The sequence below is a fragment of the Haliaeetus albicilla genome, chromosome 7, assembly GCF_947461875.1.
Source record: "Haliaeetus albicilla chromosome 7, bHalAlb1.1, whole genome shotgun sequence".
NCBI classification, from domain to species: domain Eukaryota; kingdom Metazoa; phylum Chordata; class Aves; order Accipitriformes; family Accipitridae; genus Haliaeetus; species Haliaeetus albicilla.
The window spans coordinates 536,592-552,573 of NC_091489.1; the positions used below are offsets into that span (position 1 = coordinate 536,592).

General features: G+C 53.4%; 1 protein-coding gene across 1 annotated transcript; it reads left to right on the forward strand.

Moving 5' to 3' along the window:
• The first annotated feature begins 6,230 nt into the window (after positions 1-6,230).
• Positions 6,231-15,843, forward strand: VAT1 (vesicle amine transport 1). The gene is made up of 6 exons (XM_069786242.1): positions 6,231-6,626; positions 8,252-8,459; positions 8,814-8,984; positions 9,070-9,159; positions 10,129-10,370; positions 11,456-15,843. Exons 1-6 carry the CDS (start codon positions 6,285-6,287, stop codon positions 11,555-11,557), a joined length of 1,155 nt encoding a protein of 384 aa, XP_069642343.1. The 5' UTR covers positions 6,231-6,284; the 3' UTR covers positions 11,558-15,843.
• The last annotated feature ends 139 nt before the right edge of the window (positions 15,844-15,982 follow it).

Genomic DNA, 15,982 nt, shown 5'->3' on the forward strand with positions numbered 1-15,982 from the left:
TGCTGGGTGGCCATAGCTGTCACCTGGAGCAAGCTGCTCCCCTCGCCAATACCCTTTCTTCTGAAAGCTTTTCACCATATTTCTCAACAGGAATTAGTTTTTTGCCTCCAACCAACAGATTATTGTGCCCCTGCTTTAGAGGAAGCAGGCAACTTTCTGTACTGAATGCTCAAGACCCGCGTTTTGACTTCCCCCGGGGAGGGAAAGCAGCTGAGAGTGCCTTTTGCTCAGAGCCACTTGGGGCACTGTCACTGCTGAGCCTTGTGTCCCATTTGGTGCAATGCACCTTTTGGCAGGCAACACTTGCAAAATATGTTAGGCAACCTACAGTCACGGTGTAAATTTTCAGAATAGGATGCAGAGAGAGACATGCTGTGACTATCACCACGTATGGTGAGGCGACAGATGGCTCCCACACATTTGCTCCTGAAAATGCTTCTCCAGTGGCTAGATCCTCCCCTACTGATCCATGCTCTCAGGGCTTTTGACTGCTATTATGAATGAACTTTATTGTGTTATATTTGTGTTATTTCCTGTACAAAGAAACTAGAAGACATCCTCAGGACCTGTACTAGGGAAATGTACTGGGAGAAACCAACCTTTACCGAAGGACCCATAGCCTGAAACCTGGAATCTGTGACATCTTTCTTGTGCCTGCACAGAGCCTCAAAGTCTGGTCCCCTACAGCCAGTCACAGGCTCTGGAGCTAATTTTAGACCTGCTGAAACAGGTGAATGTAACGAGTGAGGAATCTCCTGTACTCTGTCATATGGCCATGCCCCCCGCAACATGCACGCATGTACCTAATGAGAGGTGCATGAGTGTCACCCCTGAGGACACAAGACAGAGCTCATGCCCATCACATTATGCAGTGACACTTTCTCTGGGTTTTTACGGTGTGTGCATTGTTAACTTCATACCTATCTTTTCTGTGCCATTTATCTCAGTCTGCAACATCTTATTTCCACTGGTAGGCCTCTAAACTGGGACAGAAATAAGGGACACACTTTAATTTCTCATCAGATCTAGTCTTAAGTATCTTCTTGGACTTGTCAAATATGTGAAAGAGCTAGAAACCCACCAGGCAAAACTGCAGAGTATTGCTAACTGTTAACACTGAGCAGTTAAATCATTCAGTCCTGAATGGCATGTTATTTGATGGTTTCCCCTAGAAGATGAAGAGATGGAGAAGCAGTAGAGTTTGAACACATGCAGCAAAAAGATACAAATCAACAGCAATTAGGAAGGTTAAAAGAAAGAGAAAAAAAAATCCCAGCCAAATCCCCTTTCATGTGTCCAGCCAGTTTACATTCTGTGCTAGAATAACGCTGATCTGACTCACTGCTGGCATTAATGAAGTTTGCACCTCTGGGTGAGCAATTTAATTTATCTCAGCAAGCCAAAGCTCATTATAACAGTCCATAAATGCTATCAGATGAGAGCAGCATCCTTCAGCAATCTTGGGGATTAAAGCAAGGAGGCATTCAACTGACAAGGCTTCTGCTGGAAAGACTGCAGTCGGAGCATGTGTGTTACAGGCTGAGGAGGCACAATACCTCAATTACTGCTGCGGATTTCTCTGTATCAAGAAAGTGATCTGGAGCCTCTGCAACACTCCTTAGGAGGTGAGCAGCTCCATTTTTTCCCCTCTCTCTCAGGACAACTCTCCTTAGGATTTATCAGGCCCAGCACCAGCTGGCGAGACATGTGGGCGGCTGGGGGGACTCCACAGGTTGGCTGCAGGCTGATCGCTCTCCTGCGGGGAACAAGAGGCTCTTCGGAGGGGCAGGGACTTGCAGCACTGAAGGCACACAAAGAGGGTCAGGGTGGGAGGAGGAAAATGGCTGGCTCTTTGATTCTGTCCCCTTGGGTGTGGAAGCCTCCTCGCCACACACATCCCCTCCCACACCGGATCCAGCTACTTGAAATGCAGCTTCCACTGCTGCGCTGGCCTTCCCCTCGCCTCGCTCCGGGTGGAGACAGTGCAGCACGCACACAGTCGGTCCCATCACGCCCTTTCTGCCAGGGCTGCCAGTGCCAGCACAGCCACGGCTCCGGCACACAGCACCAGCTGTTGGGGCGACAGAGCGAGCCCAGCTGGACACTCCCTGGCAGAGGTGCTCAATGTAAATGGTTTCTCCAGCAGTAGGAGGGATCTCCACTACCTTCGTGTTTGAAATCACTCATCAAAACGAAGTATTTTCAGTTTTGCAATTCTTTTTCATGCGGAGAGGGGTGGAGATGGGGCAGGCAGGGAATGAACAGAAACGAACCCTTAAAACTTCAGTTTCTTTTCCATTTAATTTCCAACATGAATTGCGTATCCCAAACACAAATTGGGGAAAAACAGTTTTCTTTTTAAAGTCTTCCTTTAAGCAAGCCCAACACAGTGAGGCAGCATCCTATGGGCTGTGTGTGCCCAGGCTGCGTTGGGCCCCTCCCTTATACCCGGTGGGGCTGCAGGCGGGTGGGAAGGTCCCTGCTGCGATCTGAGGGATGGGGCTTCCCTCGGGGGCTGCTCCAGCTGGGCTGGCTGCAGGTGAAGGTCTCGGGCTTAGCTGCCCCACTGCTGTGCCCTGCTGCGTTTCAGTACCATGCTTGCTTTTCCTTGCAAAGCAGCTTACGTGCCAGGGGTGAGCCAGGTGAACGGCGAGCTGCTGGCACTGTTGGTGCACAGCAGTGCAGGGACTTGCCAGGAACTGGGACCCTTGAGCAGCAGCAGAGTTTTCAATGGTGCAGAGAAAACTGTCTCCCACTGCAACACACACACACACACACACACGCTGCTATCTGGTCCTGCATGTCATATGGTTACTTAGTCCCTTGAAAGCCATGATGAGCACACTGAAGGGAAGTTTGTGCGTTTTCAGTGAGATAAGACATGCTGAACAAATAATCGGCTTCTAGTGGATGCACTAAGCATGTGGATGTGCTAAGCCGGTTATTTTGGGACAGTAATTGTCAGTAAATTATTGATGCTGTGGTGGAAGGTTGAAGTTAAGGAGAAGGATTCTCATTTCACAGGATTTCTCCAAGGACCGCAGTAGAGAAGGTGCCTGCCTCCAGAGGGGGACATGGTGGGATGCTGTTCTGTGTGCACCTGGAATCCGGCCTTGCATTAACCATGCTGCTTGCTTGTGCTGCGCTTCCTCAGCCTCTGTTGTTTGGGTTTGTGCAGGGGAAGATGCTGGAGCAGTCTTAGCCCAGCTAAGGCAGTGTTCTTTGTGGGAATGATACTCTGTGCTGGGAGGATTTCTTCAGTCTGCTGTCACCATGAGAAGTGAACTGACGTTCGCTGAGCATCAGTTACCACTTGACAATCGCCTCCATTGTTTCTGTGATCAAAACAGCAGTGCAGGGAACTATGGCTGTGAGTGGCAGGTATGTCTGAGGCGTTGTGTCAGATCTCTTCCACCCGCTGCTCTACCTGTCAAATCTAAATGTAATTTACTGTGATACAGGCACGGTGTCATCCGGGAGGCACAGCATTCCTGGTAAATGTGATGCAGCTGGGAGAACTCATCTGTGTCTACCTCTGCATGCAATCCAACACTCCGCAGACACAGGTGAGAAAAAGGCAGAACAGAGGCAGGACGAATCTTTCCCTCGAGTGCCCAACAAACCCAGATAGATGGATTGAGGTCAACACTTGCCGTAGATCCAGGATGCCAAAATATACAGCCCTGAAAACATCACCGTGGGCCCTGGCACCCTGTGGGGTCTTACTGCAGCCCCACAGCCCCTTCCAGAGCCAACCCCCTGCGCTGGTCTGCAGCTGGGGGTGGCCTGGGAGCGGGCGGTCTCAGGGAGCGTGGGCAGCACCAGCAGAGCAGAAGCAGGGAGATGGTGGCACCAGGTCAAGGCCTGAGTGGGAAACGGCTCCGAGTACTTTGCCTGTGGCCAGGTGTGGAGATGTCCCATGGCAGGCAGTCAGCCGCCGGGCCCAAGCAGGGTCACAGGCAGCCTCACAGGGTGAGGGAAGGCTTTTGTGGGCCTGGCCCTGCCGGGGTCCATCCTGAATAAGCCCTGGGGTCAAAGCTGAGCTACCACAGGCAGCTGACTACTGACTGGCAAACCACGGCCAGGCTTTCTTATCTCCTGCCTCTTTGTTGTTTCAGTGTCTTGGAGAGCGGAGGAGAGGGAGGTAGAACAAAGAGCTGCACAGGGCAGGCTGGCACTGCTCCTGCTGTGGGCACATCCTCCTCGCCGCCCTGCCAGAGGCTCAGGAGGAGCAGCAGGAGGCTGCAAAAAAGCAGGCAGGGAGCTCAGGGTGAGGTGCAGGGCTATTGGAAAGCTGAGCATCTGGGGGAGAGATAATGAGAACAGTTTCCTCGGTGGCCTGTGCCTACCTCTGGCTGTAAATTACAAGTCACCACCATTCAGAAGGCCCCAGCGCCTCAGCTGCGTGCTCCTGTGCAGCAGTGGGAGACAGAGGATTGTGCTTTGATTGCTTCTTCCTAATTTGGGGCATGGGAGATGCCCAGACATCAGGAAGGCACATCTGTATTTCTCAGAGTTGAGCAACAGCAAAGGTGGAAAGTAACTGTCCAAGCCGGACTGCGGTCCTGTTGTGCAACTGGACATGCACCTCCTCCTTTACCCACTGCAGCCATCCAAACATCCATAAACATGCCACATTGCAGAGCCAGATGATGTGCAGCCTGCTCCAGGCCTCTGCCCTCCTGGCTGCTTTCCTGCCTTTGTGCTCCACTTCCTGAGCAGCCCCAGCCCGCGCCCGGCTCGCATGGCTCCAGGGCCAGCCCAGCCTGGAGAGCAGCCCTGCAGGACAAGGCCACATTCATGCAAAACTCCCGCTGGCCTCGGCCACATTCATGCAAAACTCCCACTGGCCTCAGTCAGCAGACTGCATTTGCGTAATGAGCGGGACTGCTGTCGCAAACAAAGCCCCTGGAAACGCTGGGGTTTGCAAATCTGCCGGCCGGCCAGAGCCTTACATCAAATGCTGTCAGCAGTGCTGGGAGTGCCCTGCCCAAAGCAGGCACTGTGCCGGGTTTTGCTTGGCTTGGGAATTCTGGAGCACTGGAGTGACACAGACACTTCCCCAGTACATGTTTTGACTATCTTTCAGGTGGTCTTTGCTTTTTTTGGGGGGGTGGATGTTTTTCAGGGGCTCTTTGACTTATGTGCTGGAGCAGTCACCCTGCAACAGCTGTGGGTTATTAGGGACAAGGATGTGTCCACCAAGCAGCGGACAAGAGAGGTGTGGATCCAGCTGAGCTCATCACATGCAAAACTGCACTGAATCAGCAGTCTTGATGGCAAGCGTGATACAGGGGAGCTGGACACAGATCCGAGCAGTGAATTCATGGAGAAGGCTGCTGTCTGCTGGCAGATGCGTCACGAGCAGGAAGGGAGGCTGGTTCCATCAGTCTGTCTAACGCACCCTCCCTTCTTTATTTGTTTTTAGTTACAGGACTAGAGCTCCACTCCTCCCTCTTGTCTGTGAGCCAGTCTATGTCTCATCTCCGCTACATGCAGCCATTTCAGGGCTACGAGCAGAGAGATGTTTATTAAACCTCCCTGCAAGTGACATCCGTTACTCACAATAAATTGTAGAAGTAACTCAGCGAGATGACGCTCCAGCTAAACAGCCATTTCAATCGTCTCCAGCAAAGGTGCAAGCAGATTGCTTGAAAGGAATCACTTAGCCAAAAAAAAAAGAAAGAAAAAAAAAAGGTGGTGCGGAGGACGAGAGACGCTGCGTGCAGGACCCGCGGCCGGCTGGGCCCCGCCGATCCGGAGCCGCAGCCGCAGCCGCCGCCGCAGCGCAGATGCCGAGGGCTGCGGCCTAAGGAGCCTTCGGGAACTCCCGCCCCGGCGGGGGGCGTACGGGCAAATCTGCCCCTGCTCCCTTCTCCCCCGGCATCGGCTTCAGACCCGCCGGGGGAAGCGTCCCCGCGGCGGCGGGGTCGGGCGGCTCCCTCGGGGCCGGCCGCCTCCCTCGGGGCCGGCCGCCCGGAGGGAGCAGCGGCGGCGGCGGGGCCCCGGCGGGACGGGGCGGGGCGGGACGGGGCGTCCCCCGGGCCACCGGGCTGCGGAGGGGCGGCGGCCGCCGGGCCGGGCCCGGCAGCGGGAGGCGGACCGGGGGAGAGCGCCGCCCCGCCCGCCGCGGCGCCGCTCGCCCGGCCCGCCCCCGCCCCCGCCCCCGCCCCCGGTCCCCGTCCCCCCCCCCCCCGGCCGCGCCCCGCGCCCCGGCTTTTCCCCGCCCGCCGCCGCCCCGCGCCCGCAGCCGCTCTCGCCGCTCCGCTCCGTTCCGCTCCGCCATGTCCGCTGAGCCGGCCCCGGCTGCCGCCGCCGCCGCCGCCCCCGCCCCCGAGCAGGCCCCCGGCCCCGCGCCGCCGGCGGGCGGCGGGGAGGCGGCCGAGCACCGGGCGCTGGTGCTGACGGGCTTCGGCGGCTACGAGAAGGTGAAGGTGCAGGCGCGGCGCGGCGGCGGCCCGCGGCCCGGCGAGGTCTCGGTGCGCGTCCGCGCCTGCGGCCTCAACTTCGCCGACCTGATGGCGCGGCAGGGGCTGTACGACCGGCTGCCGCCGCCGCCCGTCTGCCCCGGCATGGAGTGCGCCGGCACCGTCCGCGCCCTCGGCGACGGCGTCCGCGACCGACAGGTGAGGGGCGGCGCGGCGCGGCCCGGTTCGGCCCGGCCCGGCCCGGCCCCGCCGCACTGCGGCGGCGGCGGCGGCGCCGCGCCCCGCCGCCCAGCAGGTGCGGATCCGCCCGGGCCCCCTCCGCCGGCCTCCGGGCCGCGCCACCGGCGGGAGGCGGCGGCGCGCTGGTGACCGTCCCTCCGCCGGGGCGGGGGCGGCCCGGCGCCGGCAGAGCCGCCGCTCCCTGCCCGGGGCCGCGCGGGAAGCGTCCTCCGGGATCCCGCCCGCGGGGGATCCCGCGGCGGACGGCGCCCCTGACAAAGGGGCTGCGCGGGCAGGACGGCCCCGGCGCGCCCCTGCCCGGCCCCGGCCGCCGGGGGCCCTGGCTGCCCTCGCCCTGCCGATGCCGCGCCGGCCCCCGGGACGGCGAGAGCATCGCTGGCTGCCCGCCCTGAGGGCCGGGGTCTTGCTCCGGAGTCGTGGGGCAGGGCTGGAGGTGGTCGTGTGCTTGGGGACCGCCGGCTGTATTTGCACGCGCAGAATTTTCTCGTTAGCGGTGACCGCTAGTAGGATGTTGGGCTGAAGCATGACTGTGCTGTTTCTGAACACGTTTGTGACCATCCCCTTGAACTCCACAAACGTGGCGGTTCCAGCTGCTGCAGAGTTGTCCGGAGCCGTCTGAGTGAGGGTGGTGAGGTGTGGGCACGAGCTGGTTAGTTGCTCTTGGTGCTGGGTTTGTGGCCCGCCAGCGTACGGCTGCTGCGTTTCTAGCAACTCGGGGGACAGAGGAGTTGGCTCTCCGCATGTCCTAGACCTTTGGACCTCAGGGCTGTTGCAGTTATGGTGCTTTAAGATGATTCTTGGGTGTGCAACTAGCAAAACACAGTGTCTCAAAAAAACCCCAGTGTGTCAAAGATGATTCCCTCCGCTCCAGCAAAACATCTTGATTTGCTTAAGTGTAAATGCTGAACCCACACACTGAGGAGCCTTTTTGCTCGCTGCCTTGGCTCTGCCTCATCTCTGCTTGCTGATACAACCACTTGGTGTTTTGCCGTCTCTTTCCCGTTGCATAGCGAGCAGATGTTTCTTGCCCAGTGGGATAAGAGCAGATTTTGGGGGATGCCTCAGACTTCAGGCCTGACGCTTAGACCTGGGAGGTTTTCCTAAGCTTTTTCTGGGGCTGATCCTATTAAGCATTGCCCCAAGCCTCCTGCCTGTTGGCAGAATGATCCTTACAAGGGGCAGCGGTAATATTTCACGGTGTTCAGACTCCGTCTCCCAGCTTGGGCAGGGAGGGCAGGACACGGCCCCCATCCCTCTTACCTCGTTGGGGGTCCATTGGTTTGGGCGGCTGGCAGTCAGGCAGCACGCTGGGTGCAAGCCAGAGCCTGGGGCGCCTGCCGTCCCTCGGAGGCTCATGGCCTGTGCCCAGCTCTGTGGTGAGAGGTGCTGTTGTGCGGTTTGCCTGACAAGTGGAGCACAGGCCGCAGGCTCCCGCCCAAGCCCAGGGGTGCTGCAGTCCCTGCAGACTCTGCACAGAGAACGGCACACATGTACCGGGTTCTGGCATACAGAGGACAAGGGTGTGATGACTTCTGCTAGCCTGGGGCTTGTTTCAGACCGCCTTGTCCTCTATTTGATTTTAGGTTGGTGACAAGGTAATGGTCCTGGCTAGGTCAGGGCTCTGGCAAGAAGTCGTGAACGTGCCAGCCAGTCAGACTTTCCTGATGCCTGAGGGGATGAGCTTTGAGGAAGCAGCTGCTCTTCTTGTCAACTACATCACTGCCTACATGATTCTGTTTGACTTTGGAAACCTGAGACCCAACCAGAGTGTCCTCATCCACATGGCTGCAGGTAAATAGTTCTTGCCAGCCCATGCTGAGACTCTTGGCCTCAGCGTGCAGCTTCTGAATGGGTGGCATGGGTAAGGAAGCGATCAGAACGGGGCTGGACTGACAAAACATTGCCTGCCAGAGATGCAGCCTTCGCGCTGACCCAAGCGCTGGCAAATACTGAACCCATTTCTCAGCAGCCAGGGTTGGTCTCCCCTAGCACATTACAGGCATCAGCCTGCCCCAGGCAAAACCTTTATTCCAAACCCTCCTGGTGCTGTGTGATCGGTACAAGCAGGGATAATTTACCTATCCAGAGGCTTTCCTGACTGCTGGGGCTGTCTGCTTCTAAGTCTTTCTCACTGCTGGTTTTCAGGTGGTGTGGGAACTGCTGCCATCCAGCTGTGCAAGACTGTAGAAAACGTCACCATTTTTGGCACAGCATCTGCCTCCAAGCATGATTCACTCAAGGAGAGCGGAGTTGCTTACCCCATTGACTACAGAACGATGGATTACGCAGAGGAGGTCCGGAAAATCTCTCCCAAAGGTACTGTGTGGTGAAGGACTTCTACAACTGTCCTGCATTTGTTTCAAGTGCAAGGAAACTTCTAGTTACTTTCAATTCCCTCTAGGTGTTGACATTGTCCTGGACCCCCTGGGAGGATCTGATACATCCAAAGCATTTAACCTGTTGAAGCCAATGGGCAAACTCATCACTTATGGTAAGTGTGAGCAGTGCGCCCAAACGCCAGCTCCGGCGTAGGAGGGACTGTGCAATGGCAGGGTGGGTGTGGATCTGCGCGGGAATGCTGCACGCTGCTCCGTGCCTGGATGCACAGCCGTGAGGGAGCATCGCTGCTGCTGACTGCTGTGTGTGTTGTAGTTCTGTTATTTCATGAAGGTCTTTAGGATGCTTCGACTGGGTGAGGCACTGAGGGGAGTGAGATTTGTGCCTTGTCCCAAGAGCTCTGGTCACAGGCTCCAAGGCTTTTCCCTCCTGTGGTGAGATCTCCTGGAGTACAAGCCGGTGCCTGCAGGGGAAGCTGGAATGTCCGCACGGAGGAACACTGGCACAGCTGCTTTGTCTGGGCTGGCTTAATGCACAGCACTAATAGAGCCTTGCTTTTCTTCTAGAGGATGTGTGGGTGATGAGGTTTGAGGCTACTGAATACTTATCTCTCCATTCCCCAGCCCTGAAACACTGTGATTTTTGTCTCGTAGACAAAGCCCTCACACAGCCCCCAGTGGGATTCCAGATACTTGCACCAGTGTGCTGCTTCTGTTGTCCCAGCCATTGCAGCATGTGGCTCCCCTGAAGAAGCCTGGCTATAGGAGAAGGGGAGTGCTGTCCTGCCAGCCTGGCTGGATGTGACTTGTAACCCTCTCTTGCCTCTGCCTGCACTCCAGTCTAGCTGTGCTGCTGCTGCCCTCCTAAAAGAGGAGTTGTTCTATACTTTTGCAATATATGGGTGCTGATAATCCAAATTCTGCGTATCTTGAGGCTGAGGCAGGTACTTGTTTCCATTGAAGGTTGGCTGGGCAGATCCTGATGTGATCCCGTTCTTACCTCTGTCCTCCATCACTGTGTGAGCGGCTGTTACCCTGCGTATTGTCTGAGCTGTTACATGGGATGCCTACTGCCTCTCGTGTTGTGTTGATTCCAGCTCACCTGTGGCTTGCCTTCTTTTTAGGGGTAGCAAACCTTCTCACTGGACAGAAGAAGAACCTCATGGCTATGGCTAAAACCTGGTGGAACCAGTTCAGCATCAATGCCTTGCAGCTCCTACACCATAACAAGGCTGTGTGTGGCTACCACCTTGGATATATGGATGAAGAATTTGAGCTTGTCGGAGGTGTTGTAGCCAAGCTGGTTAACCTGTACAGTCAAGGAAAAATCAAGCCCAAAATAGACTCTGTATGGCCCTTTGATCAGGTGAGTCTGAGCTAACATGTAGGCTGGCAGCACGCAGAAGTTACTGGGTGATTGTTTCCTGCACAGTGAGCTCTGGTTCAGTGTGAGCACCTTGTTCAGGGGAGCTGAGCTGTTGCAGATGTTTAATAACCGTCTGTTCTCAGATATTCAGTGCCTTTTTCCTTTTAAGTTAATAAAGGGGAGTAAAGTGGCTGGGCTCTTCTGCTCCAGTGCACAGAGCTGCGCAATGCCAGACAGCATCCCTGTGGAATAGGGCAGGTGCTCAGCTGTGCTTTGTGGGCAGCAGCAGCAGCCCATGGAGGGGCTGGGTTATGCATCAGACTGGAGTCTGCCCTGCATCTGCACCCTGTAATTAAGCAGAGAGCTGGGAAGGTTGCTGCTGCCCTTCCATGAGTGAAAAAGAGCCCAGGCAGTGAAGCAGAATGAGGATGTTGGAAGGGAGCGGCAGGCTTTTCAGCAGCTCTGCTGTGCTCAGTGTTGTTGCATTGATGTGTCCAGGCTGAGTCAGGTTCTTGCCCTGAAAATCCTTTGCTGGGGTAGGACTTACTGCAGGGGAGCAAAGGACTTGGTAATGATCAGTTGGTGTTAATACCTGAGAACGAGTCTGATGCAAATGCTTAAGGAAAACTCTGTTGATTCCAGCCTGGCCCAGGTGCTGTTTTACTTAAAAATAATAATAAAAATCTGTGCATGTATTGTTCTGTGGCTGTGTACATGGTAGAAGCATTGTCCTTCCGGCTGTTAGCTGGGTTTCTGCAGTGCTCCCCTCTGTTTGGAAAGGAAGGTGTGGTGGCACGCACTTCAGTCTTCCACAGTTCACGTAGCAGAACATCCTTGTGTATGTTACAGTTGGTCTGTCTGAATTCTTGAGGATGGTTTCCTATGGGCAGGCTGGGGTAGCTGCCCAACTCTGTCCAAAGCATGTCTGTGCAGAGGCACCTGAATGCTTGGCTCTTGCTTGGACTGCCGGGAAAGCTGCCTCCTGGGTGGCCCTCCAACTAGTCTGGGTGGACCAAGGGACCCACGAAGGGCATGACTGCACTGCAGGGTGGGTGTGCGTTTCACAAGATTCCTGTTGCTTCCAGGTGGCAGATGCCATGAGGCAGATGCAAGAGAAGAAGAATGTTGGAAAAGTCATCCTGGTTCCTGAAGCACCCAAGGAAGAATCCAAAAAAGAAGAGAACTAAGGAGAAAAAATGTGTGCAGATTGTGAATTCATGGTTTAACTCCCTGATCTCTTTGGGACCTGGAAATGGACAGATCAGTAGCTTCCGTCTTCACCAGTACAAGAACATTGTGGTTAAAGTTCAGATGAGGTTTGCATGCTCTTGTTGTGACTGACCCTTTGCCAGATATGCCTCCTGCCCTAGCTCTCTGTTTTGAAGCCTGTTTATTTCGTACATTTTTTCTAATCACTTGCTTCTCTACTGAATTTCCAAACTAACATTATTTTTCTCCAGCAGTGCAGCTGAAGCTTCCAGGCAGTTAACAACTGCATAGCCTGTCACTGTAAAGTCAAGATGTAACATACTGTAGCAACTGCCAAGTATCTCCACAGAAACTGGGCCCTGCTGAAGCATTTGCACTGTCACCTTTGAGAAGCTTGTTCAGCAGGAGAATGGGTTAAACTTAGGATGTTTCCTCAACAGCCAGAGGAAAAGCATGGCTGGCCTAGTTTAATTCTAGCACGGGCTACTCTTCTGTTTACAGTAACCCCATTCTTTCCCCTCTGCTTCCGTAGGCTGCTAACACCAGTCAGATAGCAACAGGCCATGTTGCCTTTGCCTTGTAAATAACCGTCCTGGCATTTTGGAGTCTATGGCATATTGCACTTAATTTGCAGTCGCTTCTCTGTGCAGTCGGCAAATAACCTGACAGGCTGGGCTGGGCTGATCTGTGTTTGAATACAGAAGAAAAAATTTCAGTTAGGTAACTTGATCTTGTCTATTTTCTGATTCCAAACTGTATAGGGAGATCTAAACTGTGTCTGATTTTTAGAGACCATAAGGACTCAACTGTGTCTCAAATGACTGGAACAATTGATGTTGGCTCTGTGCTTTATTAATGTTGGGCTCCAAGTTGGTATTAAGGCTAAACTTCACCCTCGTGTTTGTATTTCCAAGGGCTGCAGTGTTAAATCGGACTTCAACAAAATGGGAACAAAATAAGCTCTGGTTAATGCTTGCTTTGCGCTGTGCCCTGTGCACTGGGGAGGTGTTGCAGTTTGGGAAGTAACTTGCAAGAACCAGTCCTGTAAGCCTGCTTCCCAGGAGCCTGGGCTGGCTCTTTCTGTGGCACGCCATTCAGTAAAGCTATTGCCAAGTTACCAGTGTAGACAGTAAACTGCCCAGCTCTGGGTCAAGCCTCTTGTCCTGGGCATTGTGAGCAGTTTAAATTGTGCTTTCCATTCTCTTCTAGCTAGCTCATTAGATATCCACTCAAACCAGCTCTCAGCTCGTGGTTCAGTGCTGCAGTAGGACTTGGCTCTTCCTCCCCTGAAACTGCAAGTCTTGGGACCCTTGGGCTCTCTTCCAGCACCGGGGGTTTAAGAGCTGCCTGGGGTGCTCCTCCCAGACCAGAACTCAGTTTCTCTTCCTCTTTTCTTTTTTCTGTGCACTTGAAAACGGACCTGTGCAGAGACCTAAGCCTAGTTCTGTGAGCACTTAATGAGTGGTGTCCACCTTCCTGCTGGACCCTGTTTTCAGCCCTGAGTGACTGTGGTGCTGTTTGTGCTTGCTTTGAGGCTTTGCCATGGATTGTAGGTGCTGCAGGCTTTTAGGCTTCATTTTGCATTTGAAAAGGTAAACCTGAGGGCACCAAGAAGAGCTGCCCATTGTGGAAGAGCTCAGGCTCCGGGAGCAAAGCCTTGCTTAACCAAACCCTGAGGAGGGAAGGCGCCTGCTGGGCGAAGGCCCCTGTGTGCGAAGCCCCTCTGCCACTCGAGAGCAGCCAAGCATGGCACAGGGCTGGGGGTTCCTGTGCAGGTGAGGAGTGTGGCTTCTTCCTTGGCCAGCTCTATCCTCCAGCGGGGCTCCTATCTATCAGTGCAGCTTGTATTTCAGGTGCTTGGGCTCAGACCCTAGTTCTTTAGAAACGTGTGGCCACAGCCTCCAGGGGACTTGCTCTGGCTAACTTTAAGTATTAAAACAACCCTGTTCCCTACAACCTCAGAGGAGGGCTGGAGCCTTGTCACAGATCCTTGTCAGTCTGTCTCTTGCACTTGATAAGTGAACTTCATAAACATGGTCTGACGAAACTCACAAGCACAACTTTTAACCTTTCTGAATCCAAAATCTTGCTGCTTCTCTTTTCAGCCTGCCCTGTCATGCTAATTTAGATTAAATCCAACAGTCTCTAATGCTGCTTTACCAGGTCTGACAACAGAAGGACTGTGTAAATTGCTGAAATGGGAAGTCTGGACCTGTTCCTTCAAGAAACGGGACTTTACCTTGGTGCAAGAGCAGCATGCTCAAATGTCACATAACCCCACACATCTTCAAGTTCTGCACACTTGTAAAGGGGAAAACTATCAAATTGTGTTTCACAGTAACATCCTCTCCTTGCTTTACTCTCGGCTAAGCGCATGCTCAGTGCCTTACTTGGATGGCCTTGGATCAGGCAGCGTAGCGAGGGTCTTGCAGTCTGTCCCTCCCAATGCAGTGTGAAGGAGGAAAGTGGGAGTCTTGCAGCTTCCCGTAGGACACCTCTGACATGCTGCCTTGTCGTATGCCAGAGAAAACAGTATCTCAGTGCCTTCTTCTACATGCCTGTAAGGACTAGGAAGTCACTGGAGCCTTTTCCATTCTGGCCTTTCAAAGTGTTGCCAAAAACCTGTCTTGCTAGCTCTGTTTTTGAACACTGGTGATGTAGTCTGACTTACTGTGAATAAGATGCTCCCTTTCCATGTATTACAGCCTTTCCAGGGCTGTCCTGGTGATTCTGTGCTCCCCAGTCCAGAAGAGCTATTGTAAAGCCCTTGTCTCCCCCAGGGCAGCTGTTTGGCTCCAGCCAGACCCTGAGTGAGGCTTTATCTGCTGCCCCAGCCTTGGCTCTCTGGAAACAATCCCAGCTCCCGACTCTCTTTGGGTAGCTGCTCATGTATCTTTTACCTACAAATTCTTGAAGCCCTTATCAGGGCAGGAGTGCTAAGCAGTTACTATCTGTAGAGTTTAGCCCTGACCGTTTTATGTCCCTTGGTAGCAACAATGTTTTTTAGAGAAAGACCAAGATTAAATGTAATCTTGCTTTCTACTGCCTCACTGATCAATGCTCTGCTCCAGGTGGTTGTGGTTCATTGTTTTTTGGTTTTGTTTTTATACTCTTTTTTTTTTTTTTTATGGACAAACATTTTATGGGCCAATAAGTATAGAACCTATGTAAAACAACTTCAAGTGTCTTAACTCAAAGTTAACCAGCAGGTTTGTATACTAAGGACCAAAGCAAAAAAACAAACAAAAACCCTAGGATAAAAATCATTGCACTCAATGTTGCTTAACTGTTTAGGGCGAAGTCATGCTATTGAGGAAATGGGAGATTCCTGTGCTTAAATTGCATGTGCCATTCCAGCTATCAGAAGTGCGGTTTAATGTTTATTTTAGTGATTGTCTGACCCAAAGGTTGTGCCGTGAGGAGTCCAAGTGGAAAACGTGAGTAAGGAGTTCATGAGCAGAGGAGAGGCATCCCTGGCCCTGCCTGCTGCCGTGGGAGGGCTGCTCAGCACAGGGGTGCCTGTGCGAGTGCCACTCCTGTGTCATTACTGCAGTCGCCTTCCCAGGCTGGTACTGCTGGTCTTGGACAAAACGCAACTCCTTTGCTATTGCCAGGCAGCTTTTGTCATGTTTTTCTCTTTGGTTTCTCTCAAGCTCACTTGTGTTGCACGCTAACTGCAGAAGGAGGAGGGAGTGGAAGCAGCCTTGGCTTGTGCAGAGGAGCATGGCCCCTGCCAAGTACTTTGAGACAGGGGAAGGAGTTTAGCTGTACATTTTATTTCGGACGCCTGTATTAAACTAGAATTGATTGACCAGGGAGAAGTAAGAAGCATTGGGGGCCTCAGGCTTTAATCAGTGCAGGATCCTGGCCCACTTACAGCTGCTGTCATAGGTGTAAAACCACTCTTGTTGCCTAATGAAGTCTCTAGTGTGCTAAGCCCTGGTGCTGGCAAAGCGTGACTGGCAAGTAGTACATGAGCGTGATGTGAAATGCATTAGACTGAGCCTCTTACAACATATGGTCTGGTCTGTACTGTCTGAGTTGTTGATTTACAGGTATGTGACATGAGTGATACTCATCCTACAGACACACAGAAAATCTTTGTTTAAAAAATATATTCTGCTTTGTGCATGTAACCAAGCTGGACAGAAAGCAAGTGTGCCAATGCTGTTTACATGACTATGATGTGTAATGCTCCTCTGTCTAATGTTACCATATGCCTTATGTGTTTCAAATGTTAATTAAAAGCATAACAAAACCCTCAGTGGTGTGCTGCTCAATCATCTGTTAGAATGAACGCTCTGCTCCCAGCTCAGCCTCTGGGGCACTTTTATTGCTTCTCCAGGCAGTCAGCAGGTGGACGCATTCAGTTTATAAATTCTAACTTTCCCAGGGTGAGAAGA